We start from the raw sequence: 18372 nt of genomic DNA, 5'->3' as shown, positions 1-18372 counted from the left end.
AATCAGGTTGCTCTGAAGGACAAACATTTAAGCCCATACCTTTGCAAATGTCACAAATCACTAGATATCTGCAAGAGGATCAGTCGAGAATGGCCACAATGTTTCTACAGTCACAATAAAGTTATTTTAGTCCAACAACATGAAGAGCAGTTGATCAAACTGTGTTTAAAGGGCAAAGGCAGCGCCCTCACAAGCTACAGCACCATACACCATAAACACACAGTCGTTTGTTTAAATGTACATATGACAAAAACTGCACCTGTAAAGTAGCTCTGTTAGGGGGTTTGTCTGAATAAATCCATGAGGTACATCAACCTGACAGTCACCCATGTCCGGATGACAGCAACCTTGAAAGTTACAAACAAGCCTAAAATAAAAAATTCTGACACAAAGTCGAACGGGGGTCAGAGCTAAGGTTTACCGTCAAGTGGAGGTTCAGGAGTGACGGTCTTTCGGGAAAATTTAGGTCAGACAAAGTGGGCCACATCTCCCCTGTGAGCCATCATGACACACCTCCAGCCACTTGATGATTGAAACCGGTTCTTCTATTTGTGTCTTTCCTCACTCAAAGTTACTTTTACCCACCATTTTTCTCTCTGGCCATTTCATGTCACACTGACACAGACACATGACACAGTCTCTTCTCGCGTGTGATGAAGAGAAGAAGGTGTTCACACAAAACAGATAGTAGTAAAGCGTATGGACTGGTAAGCAGGGAAACAACTTCCTGCTGAGCCTTCAGTGCGTGCCAAGCTTCTCTGCCACAAGAAACATGTCACTAAAAGCACAGATGTGTCACCACTGGGATCCTCCACCCTTTTTTTCTTAACATGAGAAATGAGCTCTAATTCAATTCAAACTACTTTCTACTTTATTTTCCACAAAGACCTTTTTGGAGAGGCATTATAAGTCCTCTCTACTTATTTAAAGAGATGTGCCTGCATTCATCCCCCACCTCTCTAGTTCTGATATCAATGCCATCTCCAGCTGCAGTCTTTAGGTTAAACAAATTTCCTTTTTTTTTTTTTACTCTGCCAGCAGCTCAAGCAGTTTTTGCAGACACAATCCAGTACTGCAGGTCACAAATTACATTAAGTATATTTTATACTCAATGGAATATGAATTCAGCTTAATTTGATAGTTGTAATTACTCTGGGAGCTCGTGTAGCCCAGAGGAGGACGTGTTACGGTCAACAACCACCGATGGCTGAGAGTGAGGAACTACACAATGTCATTACAGTGTTAAGCTTATGTATAACGTTGCGGATCGAGAGGGTCCATTAAAACGTCTTCGCCATCAAGTGCCATTCACTTAATGTAAGGGCTTGTTCTGAGGAAGAAATTGATGTTTAGAAATGCACGAGAGGATATGGGAGTGAGAGAGGCGAAAGCAAGCTAGAAAATGAGACAGGCACATGTGTACACTCGCACACATGTACACATCTTCTCTAAATGTCCTCCTCCACTTGTCTGAGAGGCAGAACGAGCTGACAAAAGTGGATTAAAGCAGCACTATATTTAATAACAGCTTGTTTCCGAGGACATCTGTGATCTTCTCTCTGTGGGAACACACTGAGCTCACTACAACCCATTTTCAGGTCTTATGAAACACAATTTTCTAACTTTCACAACGACATCTGGACAAAGGTTTCATAAAGATCCAGTTTCTGACATCGATTTAGTGATTGCTTTTTGAGATGATCCAGAAGTGCTGGCAAAAGGGTGAAGGTTGGTTTCTCAGGGGAGTGCCAATTCATGGGATTTAATACTCTTAAAGCAAGCAGCATGGTTACTTTAAATAGGGTTGTAAATAAAGATCAATTAGAGATCAACACTAACTGAATATACTACATTTTCTTGCTTATTTTTTCTTTCTGGCATTCATCACTGTTTTCAACCGTGCGCCCAGCACAGACATGTATCAGATACAGCAGGTTTGGACATCAGCTGGTCTCCCTTGTACAAAGGCTGCATGATATTCGATTGCACCATTGTGCAGGTAATAGTCTGGTGCCTCCTGCATGCTCTATCCACATAGCTCCCTCACCTGAACCACGACGAGTATTTTCAGGAGTGCAAACACATTTGAAGAGGACTATCGCTTGCTGTTTGCTACACGTGACAAAGGACAACTGTGGAAAATATCCCAACCCGTTTCTCCCAAACCTGTCCAAAGATCATGTGTGAAAAGGGCTTACCACAGTACAAAGATAAGCTGGTTTCAGCTCCTCGCTTTTCAAATGTGAAAAACCATAAAAATGTATTTTCTTCTATAAAAATAGCAGAACGGTCTAAAGAATCGCTTTTTCTTTTTCAAACAACAAAATCAATCAACTGAGGTAAGTGATGTTAATAAAACCCAGAGCAAACCTGTGATGCCCCCCCACCACCACACTAATAATTACAGCCTCAACAGCCTTATTGTTTGGCACTCTTGCTCATCTTTCTTTGATTCAAGTATAGAGAGACACTTTGCATTTTAAATAGGCATCTCTGCATAAATCTGGGCTCTCTATTCCTGAAATTCATTAGCCCTGCAAATATATTTTTTGTGTTAAAATGAAACCTTTTCTTTCCTGACACACACCTTCTAACATTTAATCACAAAAAAGAAAAAAAAAACCCAGAACATATCGAGTGCTAAGACTTTGCAAGACTGTCAAAAATTGCTTTTTTTAACTCTTATTTCATGGCCAGTTATGGATAATCAGCCTTTGAATAGTCTAATTCCATCACATGTAATATTTTACACTGGTAAAACCTTGCAAACACATTGAACCCTTCCATTCACAAAGACCCGTTAATAGGTTTTAAACATCTTCACACGTTAAATTATGAATAATTATTTATTAATGCCAACGCTGATGACTACATTAATTTAAATTATTGCAGTAATGAGGTCATGGCTATTATTTTCACATGCTTGTCTTGTAATCTCCCCACTGCTACAATGCTGTCCAGACCCAACAGAAGCACAGAAAGCAACTTCCTGTCACCGCATTATCAGTCAAGTCCGAATGTGGCTGAAGAAACACCCTGACAGGACGTACAAAATGACAATAAATCTTGTTAGTCTTCCCAACATCAACAAAGTACAAAGACGCTGCAAGCACTTTGGTGAATCAGTAAACTTAGTGCTGTTAAACTTCAAATGAATCAGGGGATTGCTGGTTCTTACATCAGAAATGGAGATAAAACGTCTCTCTCTAGGACTGAATTAGGCCAACAGCTAGCTCAATAACATTGTGTTGGTGTTTCTGTGCTGCATGAGGATCAGCAGGACTAATGTGCTGGCTGTAATCGATATTAAAGTAATAGGGGAAGTTGTGTGCAATGAGTAACTTGCCCAGGGCCAACGACTAAAATCAGTATTGCAATTGCCTCTAATTACTAATTAGCAGCCAACCACATTAGATTCTTTAATACTTCCCAGTGGTTCAATTAAAACCCAGTTAATGAAATTAATACAAAAAGTTGGGGGAGTGGTGGTATTATCATTAATAAAGTTAAATTCCCATTGCATCTTTAGGTTGAACACAGTAAACATCTGTTCCTGCAGCTTAGAGAATCAGTGTATGGAAACTGTTTGCGATAGCTGTGTGCTTCCTAAAACTCCTGATGATTGTGCTTATTATGGCATTAGTGGAGCTTGGTGATAAAGCAAACAATACATTGTGAGGCACAGAGAAAAGGTTTGACAGCTCTCTACAGCCATCTAGTGGCTCAACCTATTTATCACAAAATGTAAGCATGCACCAATTTGGATATGTGCAATTCACCACAGGGTAGCGCCACAGATAATCTAAAGCAAACACTGCTCATTACTCACTGCCACTTATGAAGAGAGACTGCATTAAGTCTGAAGGCTGACAATGAAGATGCCCAAATATGAGCTCCGCCTCTCTCTGAAATAATGCTTTCAGTGTCGTTATTGATTATAAAAGCAGTAAATGCGTTCTAAATGAGCAGCACCATTACCCAAGATAAACATGTCATTGGTCAGCTTTACAATCAGGTCTTAAAACCACCACATGGTAGTCATAGTGACAGCCACTGAGTGCTTTAATCTTCCAGAAACAGGCCAATCAACACATCATTAGCAGAGGAATCAATATCACTGATGGGAGGTATACTAAGCAGAAATCAAAGGCTGGTTAGTTGGAAACTGAACACAAAATGAATTTGGCTGCTGGCAATGAGGCTGACCTAAATGAGAGTATTTTATAAGGGTCCCCCCCACACACACACACACACACTCTTTTTCAGCACATGCAACACTTGCAAGTTGCCTACCCTTTTTTTGCAATGATTATTACATGATTATTTAAAGTAATGTAAAACTGTAACCACCAGGAGGCAGTGTTATATACCAGTGGCTATTTCAGATATTTATTTTTACATCATTTACTCAAAAGGCTTTGCCTTATCCAGGTCTCCATTATACATAAGGCTTTCTAAACGACTTGCTTAGTAAACAAAGTTGACACTGACTTGCTGTACCCTCATTTCATCATGAAAGTACAGCCCAGCCCAAGTTCAACTTCATTTGATATCCCTTTAATATCTACCTTTAATCTCCCTTTATGTTGTTAGCTTTAGTTCATTTTGAAAAGCTGGAAACAATTTGTAAACAACTTATTTTTGCACAAGTATCTTTAATGCTACTGTAACATTTGGGGAAACAGTGGTGCCAAAATAACTGCAATTGCATGCAATGAACTCACATTGTCATTGCCTTTGAAATGGTTGTTTCAAAGAGGGGGACAAGGTCTGCAACCACTCAACCTCGGTCCATCAAGAAGGTGATAAAACAGCAATAAGTTGGAAATTAGATGCAATCTGATAATACAGTGATTAACTACCATGAATAGCTGAAAAGAAATCACAAATCTGTTGCCATTTACATATTCAAAGTCACATTAACTTATACTACTTAACAGATTACTTTAATCAATTGCCCAGCCAGAACCTCATAGACCAAAAGGTTGAGTGTGTTGCACTCTAGACCTCTGCTACTTTTTTGCCAAATGCAAAGTTAATCACCAGGCAACCACTGATTTTTAGTTTCTAGCAGGTTGCCATCCTGTTTTTATTCTAGTTTGACTGATGCATACCTTTTGCTATTAACAAAAAAAAACAAATAAATTCAACTTACTTCTCCTCCATCTGCTTGATGGGGTCAGTCAAGTTGATGGCATCCATGGTGAGCTCAACTTTGCGGACACTACCAAAGAAATCTGTAATGAGAACACTTCCAGGATCTCTCAGGAACAGGTCAGTACGATGGCCTGGAGTGGACACACACTGACTCTTTGGACACACTTTGAACTGTGGAGGCAAAGACAGCAAAAATTTCACATTAGGAATATTCACCATTGTTCTAAATTAGTGGTTTCTGTCACATTGGATCTCTATTTGGGAGCCAGTCAGCTAGTCCGCTGACAGTTGCTGAGGGAAACCGACAATTTTCTGGACAACAGATCACACAATTCCTAATTGGTTGATGGCACTCTGGACACAAGCAGACTGCAAATGGAAACCACCAAGCTTTGTGTCCCAGTGTCCTATGCATGCGGATTCTGGATATGTATATGAAGATATCTGTTTATTCAGACTATTTAGAACAAAAACAACTAACAATGTCTCTTTAAATATAAATATTCTCCTCATGACAATGACAGCTTTAGCAGCAGCATAACTTGCATGTACAGGTCAGATCTGCACAAAGACATGATACTAGATTTATTCCTTTTTGCACCACCAATTCCAAGTTCCAGTTGCAGCTAGTATTGAGCTGTTGCTCTGGGAGGTGTGACACTGTGAGAAACAGATTAGAGGCAATGTGCCTGACATTTGTGCATGTCCTTGTCAATTGCAATTTTTACCACACTTGTTACGTTACCACTTGTGAATGAATCCTATGTGAGTTTATCAATGTGTTGTTTTCCGCTTGAAAAGAATATAAAAATCACACAACTGAGGTCAACATTATTTCCTCAGCCAGACAGGACTTGAAAGGTACAGCAAACGGCACGCCTTCGCAGCTTGGATCAGGGGGGAAAAAAACAAGAACGAAAACTCAGAGGGCTCATCCAGAAAATCCATAGTATTGATCCTTAATTCCCTGAAAAGGCACAACAGAGAATCTACAGAAACAGAAAAATTGGAAGAAAAAAATATAATAAGCATGTGTCAAAACACAGAGTGCCAGAGTAACGATCTGAGGTGCTTTGAGCATAACTCCGGGTGACGCAGATGAGGAGTGGTCCTTGTGGCCTGAATCGCCGCACGAGGCTAAAAGATGAAAAAGGAGGTGCTGCTGAGACTGAGTCATGGCCCAGAGCAACATGTACTCACCATTTTCACCCTGATGTGTCAAAGGCCAACGACTGCAACACCGTATCAGATATTCTGTTTCAAGTGTGACCTGTGTGACTTTTATCTGACTTCTTTTGGACCACAGACAGAGGAAGAGGACAGTACAAGAAAAACACTGCTTCAGGTATCAGAAGTGCTGATTGCCACATCCTTTTAAAAGCTGACTTTCAAAATAGTCAATCTAATAAAAATCTGCATACCTTTTTTGTTATGCTCTGCTGCAGTAACTACAAATGAATTTATAACAAATAAAATGATGGTGTTCAAAGTGTAAGACACCAGAGAAAATCTCTTCCTTTCTGTCACTCAATAAAAGTAGCACAAATGTAAACTTAAATTTGCATTAACACTCCTAACGTATTTTAAAAAGTATAACAAGAATTTTATTTTGTGGTTCAGGAAATTGTGATTTCCTGCAAACAGGTATAAGGAAGTTGTGACCATACTGGACACACAAGCTAACAGAGGCTCACCAGATCATTCATGTTGGTTTTGCTTGCAGGATGGATGTCTTCAAGGAACTCCAGCATGTAGAACGTGTAACGATCCATCAAATGGACTCCTATGGCCAAATCTGGCTGGTGCTAGAATGAGACAGATTTTAAAAATGTATAGGATAAGAATAGTTGCTAGAATGGGCGCTGAGGTGGCATTTTTACTTCTGGCTCATTAATCAATCCTCTACACTTTTACACAATGAATACTTACAGTCTTTTAAAATACACATCCACACCAACATTCACTGATTTGTATTATAAAATTCATCCCAGGTAACAATTTATGGAACTTTTTCTTTAGTTAGTCAAGTATAGTTTCCGTTGCAAATGTGTATACTATCAAAATCTGATAAGTGTCATCTGGCATTGAAATTGAACAACCATTGTCACAGCACAAGTGTGTGAAAGGAAATGAATTAGAGACTTGTGGCAGCAGGATAGCTTCATGAGTGATATTCATTATCTTAAAGTACACAAAGGTTTCAGTTTCTGCTGTATTGCAGACAGACATTTTTTTCTCCTATATATTTAGCTTAGCCTTTAATTTAATTGTTAGTTATACAACTAAAACATGGGGGGGGGGGGGGGGGGGGGGGGGGGGGGTGTTCAGGTGTTTGCTGTTGCCCTGTGACAGCTCAGATGGGCTCCAGTCCCCCTGTGACCCTGAATAAAACAAACCGGAAAAGTACTTTAGAAAATGGATGGATAATTTCTGTAACAATGCAATTTCTCTTTGGGATTAATTAAGTTCTTTGTCTATCCATCCATTAATCCAACTCCAATAATGGAGGAAGTAAGAGTTTTCAACCCCCTGGGGGTGTGAAAATGGAAAATGTAAACAGCACTGACATATCATCCCCTGTTTAAATCCAATATTCACGCTTTTTTTTTAAGCTCCACTGTGGTCTCTAACGGCTCCTAAGGGAAATATCCGGTTCTCATATTTCTTGATTCTCCAATATGTTTACAGACTAGTGTCTTACTCTGTATGCTCTTCAGTGTGGAGCAGGTAGAGGAGTGTGTGTGTTTTAAGTTTTTTCACTGGAAGCAGCTGCTTTGGACAAAACACTTCTATAAGAGCAGAAAAAGTGAAGCAGATCAATAATGTTGTGGAGCACAAAGCTAAACACTGAATCAGGTAAATATCCCTTTACACAATCCAAGGCTGTAAATACATATTTATCTTTAGGTTCAGTTCGTCATGAAATTAAATATTAGTTTCATATTTTTTGTTCAGTCATTTGATATTTTAAATTTAAAAACGCGGTGATATAAAACAATTATAGCTGCTTTGAAAGCTTGCATAGTATTAGCTATGCACAGCTGACAATTTGAAGTCATTAGCTGATAATATAAAAATAATAGTGCCTGCCAGTGCCACCCCTCAGCATCATAGTAGATACACCTATGATATCAATTTCAAAATCCTACACCATTCCTGAGTTTTCACATTCACAAGAGTTTCAGAAAACTTGACCTCTGACCTTAAGGTCAAGGTGACTGAGATTTGAACTCGTCCAAGATTTTTAAAACCCATTTAAAAATCCTAGGTGAACTCCTTCTTGAGTTATTGCTTTCACAAGATTCACAGAAAACGTGATGTACGGCTTCTAATCCTACGGTCAACGTCACTGAGATTTGAACTTTAGTATCAGCCGTGATACCTACCTACAGTTGAGGACTACAGTATTAATTTCAAAATCCTACGTTGCCTCGTTCTTGCTCAAAGGAGACTTATGATGCTTTCCTTCTTCCGTGATGTACATGTTGTTACAGTGGTGCGTGGCAATATTAAAATGGCCAAAGTTTTTAAAAAAATTAGGGGCTGAATGTACAAGCAAACCCTGTAAATAAAAAAGCTCAGACTATTTTAAACACTCCATAGAGCAACCATATGTTTGTTAGAAAAGCAGAGCCAAGCTGTAGAAAGTTGGAGCAGGGGAAGGAAGCTAAAAAGGCTTTTATAATCAGAAGCCTCTCTAGAACAGTCCAAAAACAAATATTTATAGCCACAATAAACCATGTGAGTAAATAAGTTCTGTTCAGCAAATAAATAAGGTTTTCTTTGTTTGTTTGTTTGGTCTTAACTTTGTATTTATTGTATTTTTCACAAGTAGCGTAGACACTAAAAACAAAGAGAAAAAACAGTTGGTCATACATAAAATGTAGTTTGGCACTATTTAATGTCATAAAATTTATATTTTTAAATGTCCTCTCATCACAGTCCCTTTCCTTGAGTAATGCTTATTTTTAGATATTAAAAGACTCATTATTCATAAGTGTTTATGTTATATTCTTCTAATCCCCTATTTGGCCATTTCAGTGTTTTTACAGTGGTTCTGTAACTTACACACACACACACACACACACACACACAACAGAGCACAGTTTTAGATTGGTCCATCAACAGTGCAAAGCAGAGAAAGAGTGAGCAAGTTTCACCAGGGCTACCGGTGACAGCCCAAAATGATACAACTCACGACTACCATCATGTACTATATTCAAGTCCACTTCTTTAAAAGAACCTCTATGACAGATTCAGTGTTTTCTGTTGCCTGAGGATTCCTGACCACCTCCTGCCTTGCACATCCAAGCTAAAGCCCTCTCTGCCTCTTGAAGACTTTTCAGGATTTTTCTAAATTATGCAGTGGAGGGATTTGCACTTTAAGCTATACGTCTCAAGCAAAAGGTCAGTGTTGTGTAAAATGTGGAAGAAGAGGGGGAAAAAGAAGCAGCATTGTTCTTGTATTTGAGTGCAGTGCAGAGCTAGTAGGTTTCTGATAATTATTAGTGTGATGAAGAACTTGTAACATGTCACATTTCTTGCAGACCTTTCTCAGTTTGAATGCTAAAAGAGAGAAGACATTTGAATAAAAATTCAAAAGTGCAACACTATTTCAAGTAACACTGACTGGTGTTGCAGGGGGGTGAGAGCGTATGAACACAGAAATCAAGCTAGTGCAATGTGCTATGAAATCACACTGCTTATTAGAGAATCTGACAAGCTGATGGATGATTTTTAATTCATCTTCCATGTGAGGGAAGATAACTCACCGACAGGGAGTCTTCTCCAACTTGACTGCTGGCCAAAGCCATGATGTTTGGAGAGTAAAATCTTTCATACATGGAGGCGCCTTGACAGGTGTCAATGATGAAGAGCAGCTCGTTGTACCTGGAGACAAACACACGCACACACGCAAACAGAGGATCATACACATTCTCAAACAAAACTGATGGGAGAATGCACAGCTGGCATAACACTCATCCATTTGTTCCAATAAACGGATATCACACAAACCTTCTAACCACCTTTCATATTGCAGTTACCATGGTGACCAAGAAAAACCAACAGCTCCATTCAGTCCTGCTAACACTCCCACGCACACAGCTAAACCACCACCACCCTTCCTTTCCCTTCCCCTTCCCTCCATCCTCCTTTTCTACAAAACACTACATTTCACTACAACTTCTTTCCCCTGTTTAGGCAAACATGTACAGACTGTCACATCCAGTAGACTTAATCGAGGTGGTTTGGGGATGATAAAGGGAGGTCTCTTCGGTGGCTGTAATTTAGCAGTTCAACCCTGCAATTATCACATCAGCATGAAAGCTGGCGTCACTGAGCTTTTATCCAGTAGCCTGGAGCCTGACTGTAACCCAGACACTCACCGTTGATGATAATGGGTTTGGACAACAATAGAGGCACTCGCAGCAGCAAGGTGCAAGCTCATTTACCATCTCATGATTTACAAATTAAGCAAAGCAGTGGCTTAAATAGTAACCCCAATTACAGAACAAAACAGCCTCTACTTTTAGAAGAATTTAGGAAAACATGACAAGTTCAAGGTAATTTCAAGAGTACTAATACAGAGAATGCTGTGCTAACACTTTGTAATCCCTAACTTATCCCACATAGAACACGATCACATGGTCTAAAGTATAAAATTAAAATAGATAATGAAGGCCACAAGGGACAATACGATCTATTTACTAAGTTCAACAATTAGTTTGTTTCTTTTTGTACTCCAGTTGTACTCATAAAATTTCCACCTGAAATGATTCCTTAGTTAATTCATTCGCTAAGGGGTGTCAAATTCAATTTAAGATCACGCTGGGAAATGAGAACCACATTAAGGGTGAGATAAAGTTTACTGAAATTCTTAAATTAAACTGAAAATGCATGTCCAATATAGTCTTCACATGTACAAGTTGGCTTAAGTGAAGCCCAGGCCAAATAGTGCAATGTTTATAATGCACTCTCATTACAGTGGTTTAGAGCATTTAACATTAAAACATATATCAAAATACTGAATCTGTCATTTTATTTTTCCATATATTTCTACAAATCTTACCCAAGGTTGAAATGTGAAATTTCACAAAGTTAAAAGTAAAACCTCTAGATTTAGCTGGGAGAAACCCATTTTGCTGTACAGTATGCTTTGTTTTTTTCAGTTCAATGGCTTTTTGCCTTTTTTCCACTGTCCTTGGCTCCGTTTCTGTGCTGATGTGCAGATTCAAGGCAAAGCAAATTTCATTCTTTGAAAACAGCAGTCATCTCAATGCAAATATACACAGGTCACTCTTTATGCCTTCAGAGTCAGCTTTTATATTTTGTGCCATTTTCTGTGAGCTAGATTGTTATTTTGCAGCTGCAGTGGCAGTGTGCCCGTCTGTTTAGTGTGGCATACAGACACAACGAAGGGGGACGGATCTGAAGTGATACGCTAGCCGGATTAAACTTTGCAAAGGACCAGATATGGCCTAGAAACCTTGTGTCTGCCACACATGCATTAGCGAATCATTGTTCCTAGATTTGTCGTTGTTTATTTTACTAACAAAACTAGAGATCCAACAGCTTCATCTTCAGCTATACATAAAAAATTGTTAATTTCAGACCAACTGATAACAATTCCTATCGAATTTATTAATTATTCACTAAATATGGCCCAGATAAATGTTAAAACGCATGGATAGATGGTTCAACCAGTTAAAAATTATTATCTGTGATTATTTTCCTGCAAGTTTTTTCTTCCACGAATGTACAATAGGCAAGAAAAATACTTAAACAATGAAATTTAAAGACTTTTTAAATATACAGATGGTTTTATAGCCTTCAACTTTGCCCTTTAGATTCACACATTCAGCTCCTCATTTAACTACTGTATTCCTACTACATATAAAAGTTAATCTACAATTTACAGGTAGGACAAAAAGAACTATCAAGGCTACACGTTGCTGTTCCCAATGACACATGAAAGCCCAGCACTACCATTCAAGCTGAGCTGAAGCTATTTTTAAAAAAGCCTGAATAGAGAGTACACAGTTTCACTGCACTGACAGCACTCTTTCAACCACGGAAGTCATTTGATACACAGAAAGTAGAAGCCTTGATAAGAGAAATTAAAAAAAAAAAAAAAAACACCACCCACATCAATTTAATGTAACACACCTCTTATAATCATCTGTTTTGCTTGTTATAAAGAATCAACAGAATGGGAACCTCCTGATAAAGATTATAATACTCATAGGCTGTGATGTTTTGTGCTGTTAAATGCTTGTTGACATGCTGCACAGCTAAATGCCCTGCAGGGCAAAGAAAAAACAAGTAAAGTAGACCTGACAAACGGGATTATTTGAAGTTACTTTTCAGTTCATTTACCTTCTTTTCTGCCACATCTGCTCAAAAGCATCTGCCAGTTCCACATTACTAATCTCCTCAGAGTCCTGGAACTTCAGAAAGCCATTCCCACCGTGGCCTGTTAATCAACCACAGATTAAAAATAATTAATTCAACTTTGTTCAACTTTTATTAATTCAACTTCATAGGTACATTTTTTCCCTTTAAGTACCTGTCAGGTATATGAGGATGTTGCTTCGATCATCAGAAAGGAGGCGTTTAGAGCGTGGTGTGCTGGGAGGCAGGCGCCCAGTCAAAACTCGCAGGAAGTTCTCCACAGTTACCTAAGGCACACACGGTACAAACCTGTGGTCATTTTCCATCTATGTCTCTGACAGGAAGTAGTAAATTAGTTGTTAAATGAAACTATTCAAAGATTGAAACTATACAAAACAAAAGCCAGTAAAAAGAAAAGTTAGTGATGAAAAGTCAATTCGTAATATTTAAACTGTCATTGGTAGGATCAGTAAGTGACCACAGATGAATATTTTTGATCTTCTCCACTTATTCTTTAATTAAAATTTGATAATCAGCTCCTACCTGAGTTTTTTCTCTGTTTTTTAATGATCATTGGTTTTTGTTGCACATGAATGTGGTGTGACAGCAAACAAAGACTGGCAGTACAGTGTCATTGTATTTTTAAAAAGGCACAAAACAGAGTGAATAGTCAAAAAACAATAAAAACCGCCTGGGCCCCATTTTAGACGTGTAGATTATAAAATGTCCTGGTCAATAAAAATGTTGCCTTGGACATACCCTGTTTCATTTTCCCATTCCATGGGTATATTTATCTCCTCAAGTTATTTTACGCAACACTGAAGGTGAAACACAGCATGTGAGACTGTCACATAAATCACGGTATATGTTTATATAACAAGCTGAGCAGAATCAAACTGTCTGGGGTAGGAAAATATTTACAATTTATGCCAAACAGCCCTGAACATTTTGTGATTATGCTCGAGTGATTCATCTTTTTCTGGCTTCAAAATACCCAATTTTTGCATTTAGACTTTAAAAATCACTCAGGGCTTGTTGATAAACATAAGGCTAACACAAGGGTTGCTTCACAGAATGAAGGTGAGGTGTAAACACATGAACTGACCTCATAACCTCGATAGTCCACTTCCACATCGTCACCATACACATTGAGCTCCATGTTTTTGTGACTGAACACTGTAGCAGGTTTGGGATTTCTGTGGTTACAAGCCATGTCATCAGCCAGCATCAGAACTATGTGGCTGGCGATTAAAAAAAGAGAAAAAACAGAGTTAATATGATGATATTTGAAATAAGTAAAAGGACAAAGGCTGCTATCAAACACACTAACTGTTATGTTATGAAGGCAAATGCATTTAGCCTGAAAATTGCATCAGTTTGTTTATTGATCTTATAGTTGGACCAGCTGTTGAATATTTTGAAACTTTTGACATTTGGACATCAAGAGCTCCCACCAATCATACAGTCAATCGCTAACCAGCACTACCACCACAAGTACTGTGTAACTCTCCAGAGCCAGGACTGATTTCTGAACCTTTACTATCTCGAAATAAAAGGAAAACTTATTAGTATATGCACACTTGTTCATCCTGTTGCCACTGGTGCCCTTCTACACAACACAGACCTTGTCAAACGTATTTGCCTTATTCTCCACGTTGGATGTTTTATTTTACCGCAGCTCTCCATCTGAGAAAGGCCCCAGAACAAACAACAAAACAAAGTAGGCTGTGGAAAAAGTCTTGAGCACTCACTTAATTCATTTTGACACAATACAGGCACCTTGTAGAATGCACAGCATGTTCTGAGCTGCTCTCAGCTAAAGCCAAGCCTAACAATGGACAGCACAATAGACTCAGTAAACGTATTCAGAAGTCCGGTTCGGCCCTGGATGTGGCCGTGGACAATCGATGTGCAATAACAGTGAGCAGGACAATGTCAAAACTCCTCTGAAAGTCCAGTAAAATATCCCATACCCTCTAAACAATGTTCTGGCTAGCCAGGGGTTCAGCCAAAGACTAACAGCATGAGCTTCTTCATTGCAGTAGCTGTCCAGTTACACAGTTAATCTTTCTACTGTACCTCTTTTTAATCAATTTTTGAGCAACTTTTACAAAACACTTCACCTGCTGGGATGAATAAATTTCTCCCTTAACTACTGAATACACAATGATAATTAAAAATGATAGATTATATTTCTGTAATTAGTTCATTGATAGTCAGAATACATATTTCTTTCAGAAAGCAACCGCATAATATGCTTTGCCTTGTTACATCCAATAATAATTGTAATGTCGAAAGACAATTTATGTTGTTGAGTCTTTAAAATATCTGCAATTGACTGCAACTGTATTTTCAACACTGATTACTCTGGAAAATATATTTTCTAATAAACTGGTTTCTCTTCATCATGCATGAAAATACTGAAAGGTCCCCATTATAAATTTACCTACTGATCAACTTGACCTCTTCAGAATGTCTAAAATACAAATATATTACATTTACTACCATATAGAACCAAAAAATGTTTAAATTCCTCAAATTTTAAATGTTTTTGCTATTATAAGTGAAAGTTATTTTTAAACTTTACGTGATTGTGTGCAAATCAATGACTCAACAACCTGATTAATCGTTTTAATACTACAGTGACCAGGATAACTAAATATTTGCTCAATAACATCAGCATTTAAGTATTAATATGTACTCACCCCTATCTCTACCATCACATTATAATTTAACATCTGAAATAGAACTAAATCTGTTACACTGGTTATGCCTGACTACATCTGACAGACACTTCAGAATTCATATTAATAAGTATCCCCGGCCTTCACTTGTGGAGTCGTTCAGGGCTGTCTTTATGCCTGTTGCCCCTCTACATGACAGCTTCTGCTAGCATTTCTATGCTTATAATACACAATGGTACTTTTTGGCTAAGCTTAACAACCTCAATAGCCTTTTTGACCTCAAATACCTCATCTCAATCCTGGCAAAATTTAAATTCTCGTGTTCGCCCTAAAAACTTCTGTATAGAGGTCAGTTATTACATTAGCTCTCTTGTCATAAATACAAATCATCTGCTAAGAACCCTGATAATATTTTGAGCATTTAAAATTTGCATATCACACCTCAAAGCTCATCCAGTCTTGTTTTTTTTTTCTTTTTTTAACTATGATCCATCCATCCATCTTCTTCCGCTTATCCGGGGCTGAGAAGCAGGGGCAGCAGCCTAAGCAGAGAGGCCCAGACCTCCCTCTCCCCAGCCACCTTCTCCAGCTTGCCCTGGGGAACACCAGGGCGTTCCCAGGCCAGCCGAGGGATATAATCTCTCCAGCGTGTCCTGGGTCTGCCCCAGAGCTTCCTCACGGTGGGACATGCCCCGAACACCTCACTCAGGAGGCATCCTTATCAGATGCCGAACCACCTCAACTGGCTCCTTTCAATATGGAGGAGCAGCGGCTCTGCTCTGAGCCCTTCCCGGATGACTGAACCTCTCACCCTATCTCTAAGGGAGAGGCTAGCCGCAATTCAGGGGAAGCCTATTTCTGCTGCTTGTACCCACAGCTGGTGACCATAGGTGAGTGAAACTTTTACTGTTATCCAGTAATTTTGAACTTTCAATACACACTTTTATTTTCACATGCCTTAACTCACTTTTCATGTGCATTTCCTCCTTAGCCTCTTCGACTAGCCCAGAACACAACTGCTAGGTTGCCTCTAAAAACTAGCGGGCACCCACATATAAGCCCTATTCTTATTTCCCTTCATTGGATTCCAGTGAAATGCAGAATGCTTTTTAAAATTGTTATTGACAACATATAAAGCCTTTCATTGCCAGTCCTTCCAACTGTCTGAACAGGGTCTCTTAAGCATGCTCTTATATTAGAAGCCACGCAAGTTTTCATCAGCCTATCAAATGGGCTGAATCAGTAGTTGGTTTTCCCTAATATTTCTCCCATTATATTTGACCATAGCAACACCATATGCTTGTTTGTGTGTCTGTGTGCTGGAACTTATATTCTTACCTTAAATGTGTGGTTTTATCGCGATTGTGAAACATTTTGTAACTGTGTGTTTTAAGAGGTGCTATACAAATCAAGTTGTTATTATTATTATTATTATTATTATTATTATTATTATTATTATTATTACTACCTGTCAGGGATGCCCAGCCTCTTCACACTTCTGTACACAGATAGAGTATTTGCCACATGTCGGTAGTTGAACCAGAATCTGGATGTGCACACCTGTTAATAAAGGCAAATGAAGAAGAGGCACATATATGTCTTCTGTTGCTCCTAACATCATCTATTAGCATTTACTCAACCTGAAAAATCAAAAAACACTCACCAGAACGGCCCAATTGTTCGTATGCCCACTGCTGAAGAACTGCCCTGCGCTATTCTGTGAAATAACCGAAAGAAGGTGAATAATTATTTATGTTTTATCGGGATTTGGGGTCATATAAGCAAGCATATTCAGCATCAACAAAGCTAGCATGACAGCAGGGCTGGCTAACATGACAACGATGTTTCTACCTAAAAATGAAACAAACCGAAGGGAAAACCAGAGCTGCGTGAAAATAATAAACTCACCTCGATGTTGATGCTGTTTGCTAAAAAGCATGCTGATAATAATCCTAATAAAGTTAGTATTTTCATTGTGCAGCTCTGTTAGCAGTGGACATGTAGGAAGTGAAAACCGGTGGATCCACTCAGCAAGTGTTTCCGGTGGCAGACATTTTCAAAATAAAAGATTTGGTGTGGAAGATGAGACGGAGAAAAATGGGGGGCGGGTAGCAGTTTTAAAACAAACTGAGTTTTCTCTCGAGACTGCAGGTTTAATTGTCATTTGTTTCTGATCTACTTAAGTGCATATCCATTGTATATCTAATATATCTAATACTTGCGCAAGGCTTGTGTAACACAGCAGTAAAACATACTTACAACATATAACAAGAAGAGCACAAACATCATACCTTTATGAGAAAGAAAAATAAAACATTAATATAAATAAAACCTTAAATCTCTTGCTTACTTATTATTTTAGAATAACTAACCTAATTCAAGTTGATCCTGTTCCCATACCACTGAAGGGTCATGCTTGCACGCACGGGTTAAAGTTAGGTTTCCTCCTTCAAATGACGGAATTCGTCACCATCATATGAACGTTTTCTAGATCTAGTAATTAATGTAAGTAAATGAAGAAAAAAAACAATGTTTCTGTATACCCAAAAGTTGGGGTTTATTGGAGAAATTTATACACATTAAAAATGGTTTTAACTTTATTAGTTAATCAGTTGCAGCAGTTGTGTTAGTTTCTCCTCGAGGGTCACCATCCGTACGTTAAGCTCATGTTCTGTTTCTTTATTTCCTTGTTTGTTTTCTTGTCTGCTGGTTTGTTTTCATTGACATCAATTTTTAATTCCAAAGAAAAATACAAGAAAAAACACCTTTGTGTGGCAGCTTATTTTAAGTACAAGAGGCAGTACACCTGACATCATCATCATTCTGCCAGATATGACTGGTGCCCTTATGTGAGAAAGAAAAGCAAACTAGTCATCAAATGATGCTAACAGCTTCATATTCAGTTGCCCTCATTAGCTAATTGGTCAGGGACTCAGTAATGAGAAGTGACAAGTATATTACAGGCAGTAGACATTAAAAGTCTTGTGATGTTACTGCTAAAGAAGTCAAATAGTCCAGGAACCCACTGTGAAACAGAGCTACATATCTTCCATGCAATTCTAATGCAACTTCACAACCCAGCACACAGAAGGTTATCTGGGAAACCAGCATCAAAATCAGTTTTGACACACTGCAGGGA

General features: G+C 38.6%; 1 protein-coding gene across 1 annotated transcript in view; it reads right to left on the bottom strand.

Annotated features, from left to right (window-relative positions):
* Positions 1 to 17261, bottom strand: part of pigk (phosphatidylinositol glycan anchor biosynthesis, class K) — a 33361-nt gene extending 16100 nt beyond the window's left edge. Inside the window, exons 1-9 of the mRNA XM_063462799.1 lie at positions 17142 to 17261; positions 16897 to 16950; positions 16702 to 16793; positions 13655 to 13790; positions 12725 to 12836; positions 12535 to 12631; positions 9930 to 10047; positions 6852 to 6962; positions 5156 to 5328 (exon numbers count right to left, since the gene is read on the bottom strand). Of these exons, the coding sequence (XP_063318869.1) occupies positions 5156 to 5328; positions 6852 to 6962; positions 9930 to 10047; positions 12535 to 12631; positions 12725 to 12836; positions 13655 to 13790; positions 16702 to 16793; positions 16897 to 16950; positions 17142 to 17207 (959 nt within the window). The 5' untranslated portion in view covers positions 17208 to 17261. The remainder of the gene's footprint in view (positions 1 to 5155; positions 5329 to 6851; positions 6963 to 9929; positions 10048 to 12534; positions 12632 to 12724; positions 12837 to 13654; positions 13791 to 16701; positions 16794 to 16896; positions 16951 to 17141) is intronic.
* Positions 17262 to 18372: the final 1111 nt, after the last annotated feature.

This window comes from Pelmatolapia mariae, linkage group LG18, assembly GCF_036321145.2.
Source record: "Pelmatolapia mariae isolate MD_Pm_ZW linkage group LG18, Pm_UMD_F_2, whole genome shotgun sequence".
NCBI classification, from domain to species: Eukaryota; Metazoa; Chordata; class Actinopteri; order Cichliformes; family Cichlidae; genus Pelmatolapia; species Pelmatolapia mariae.
Note: the sequence above shows the minus strand (reverse complement) of the source record. Positions and strands in the feature narration are given on the sequence as shown.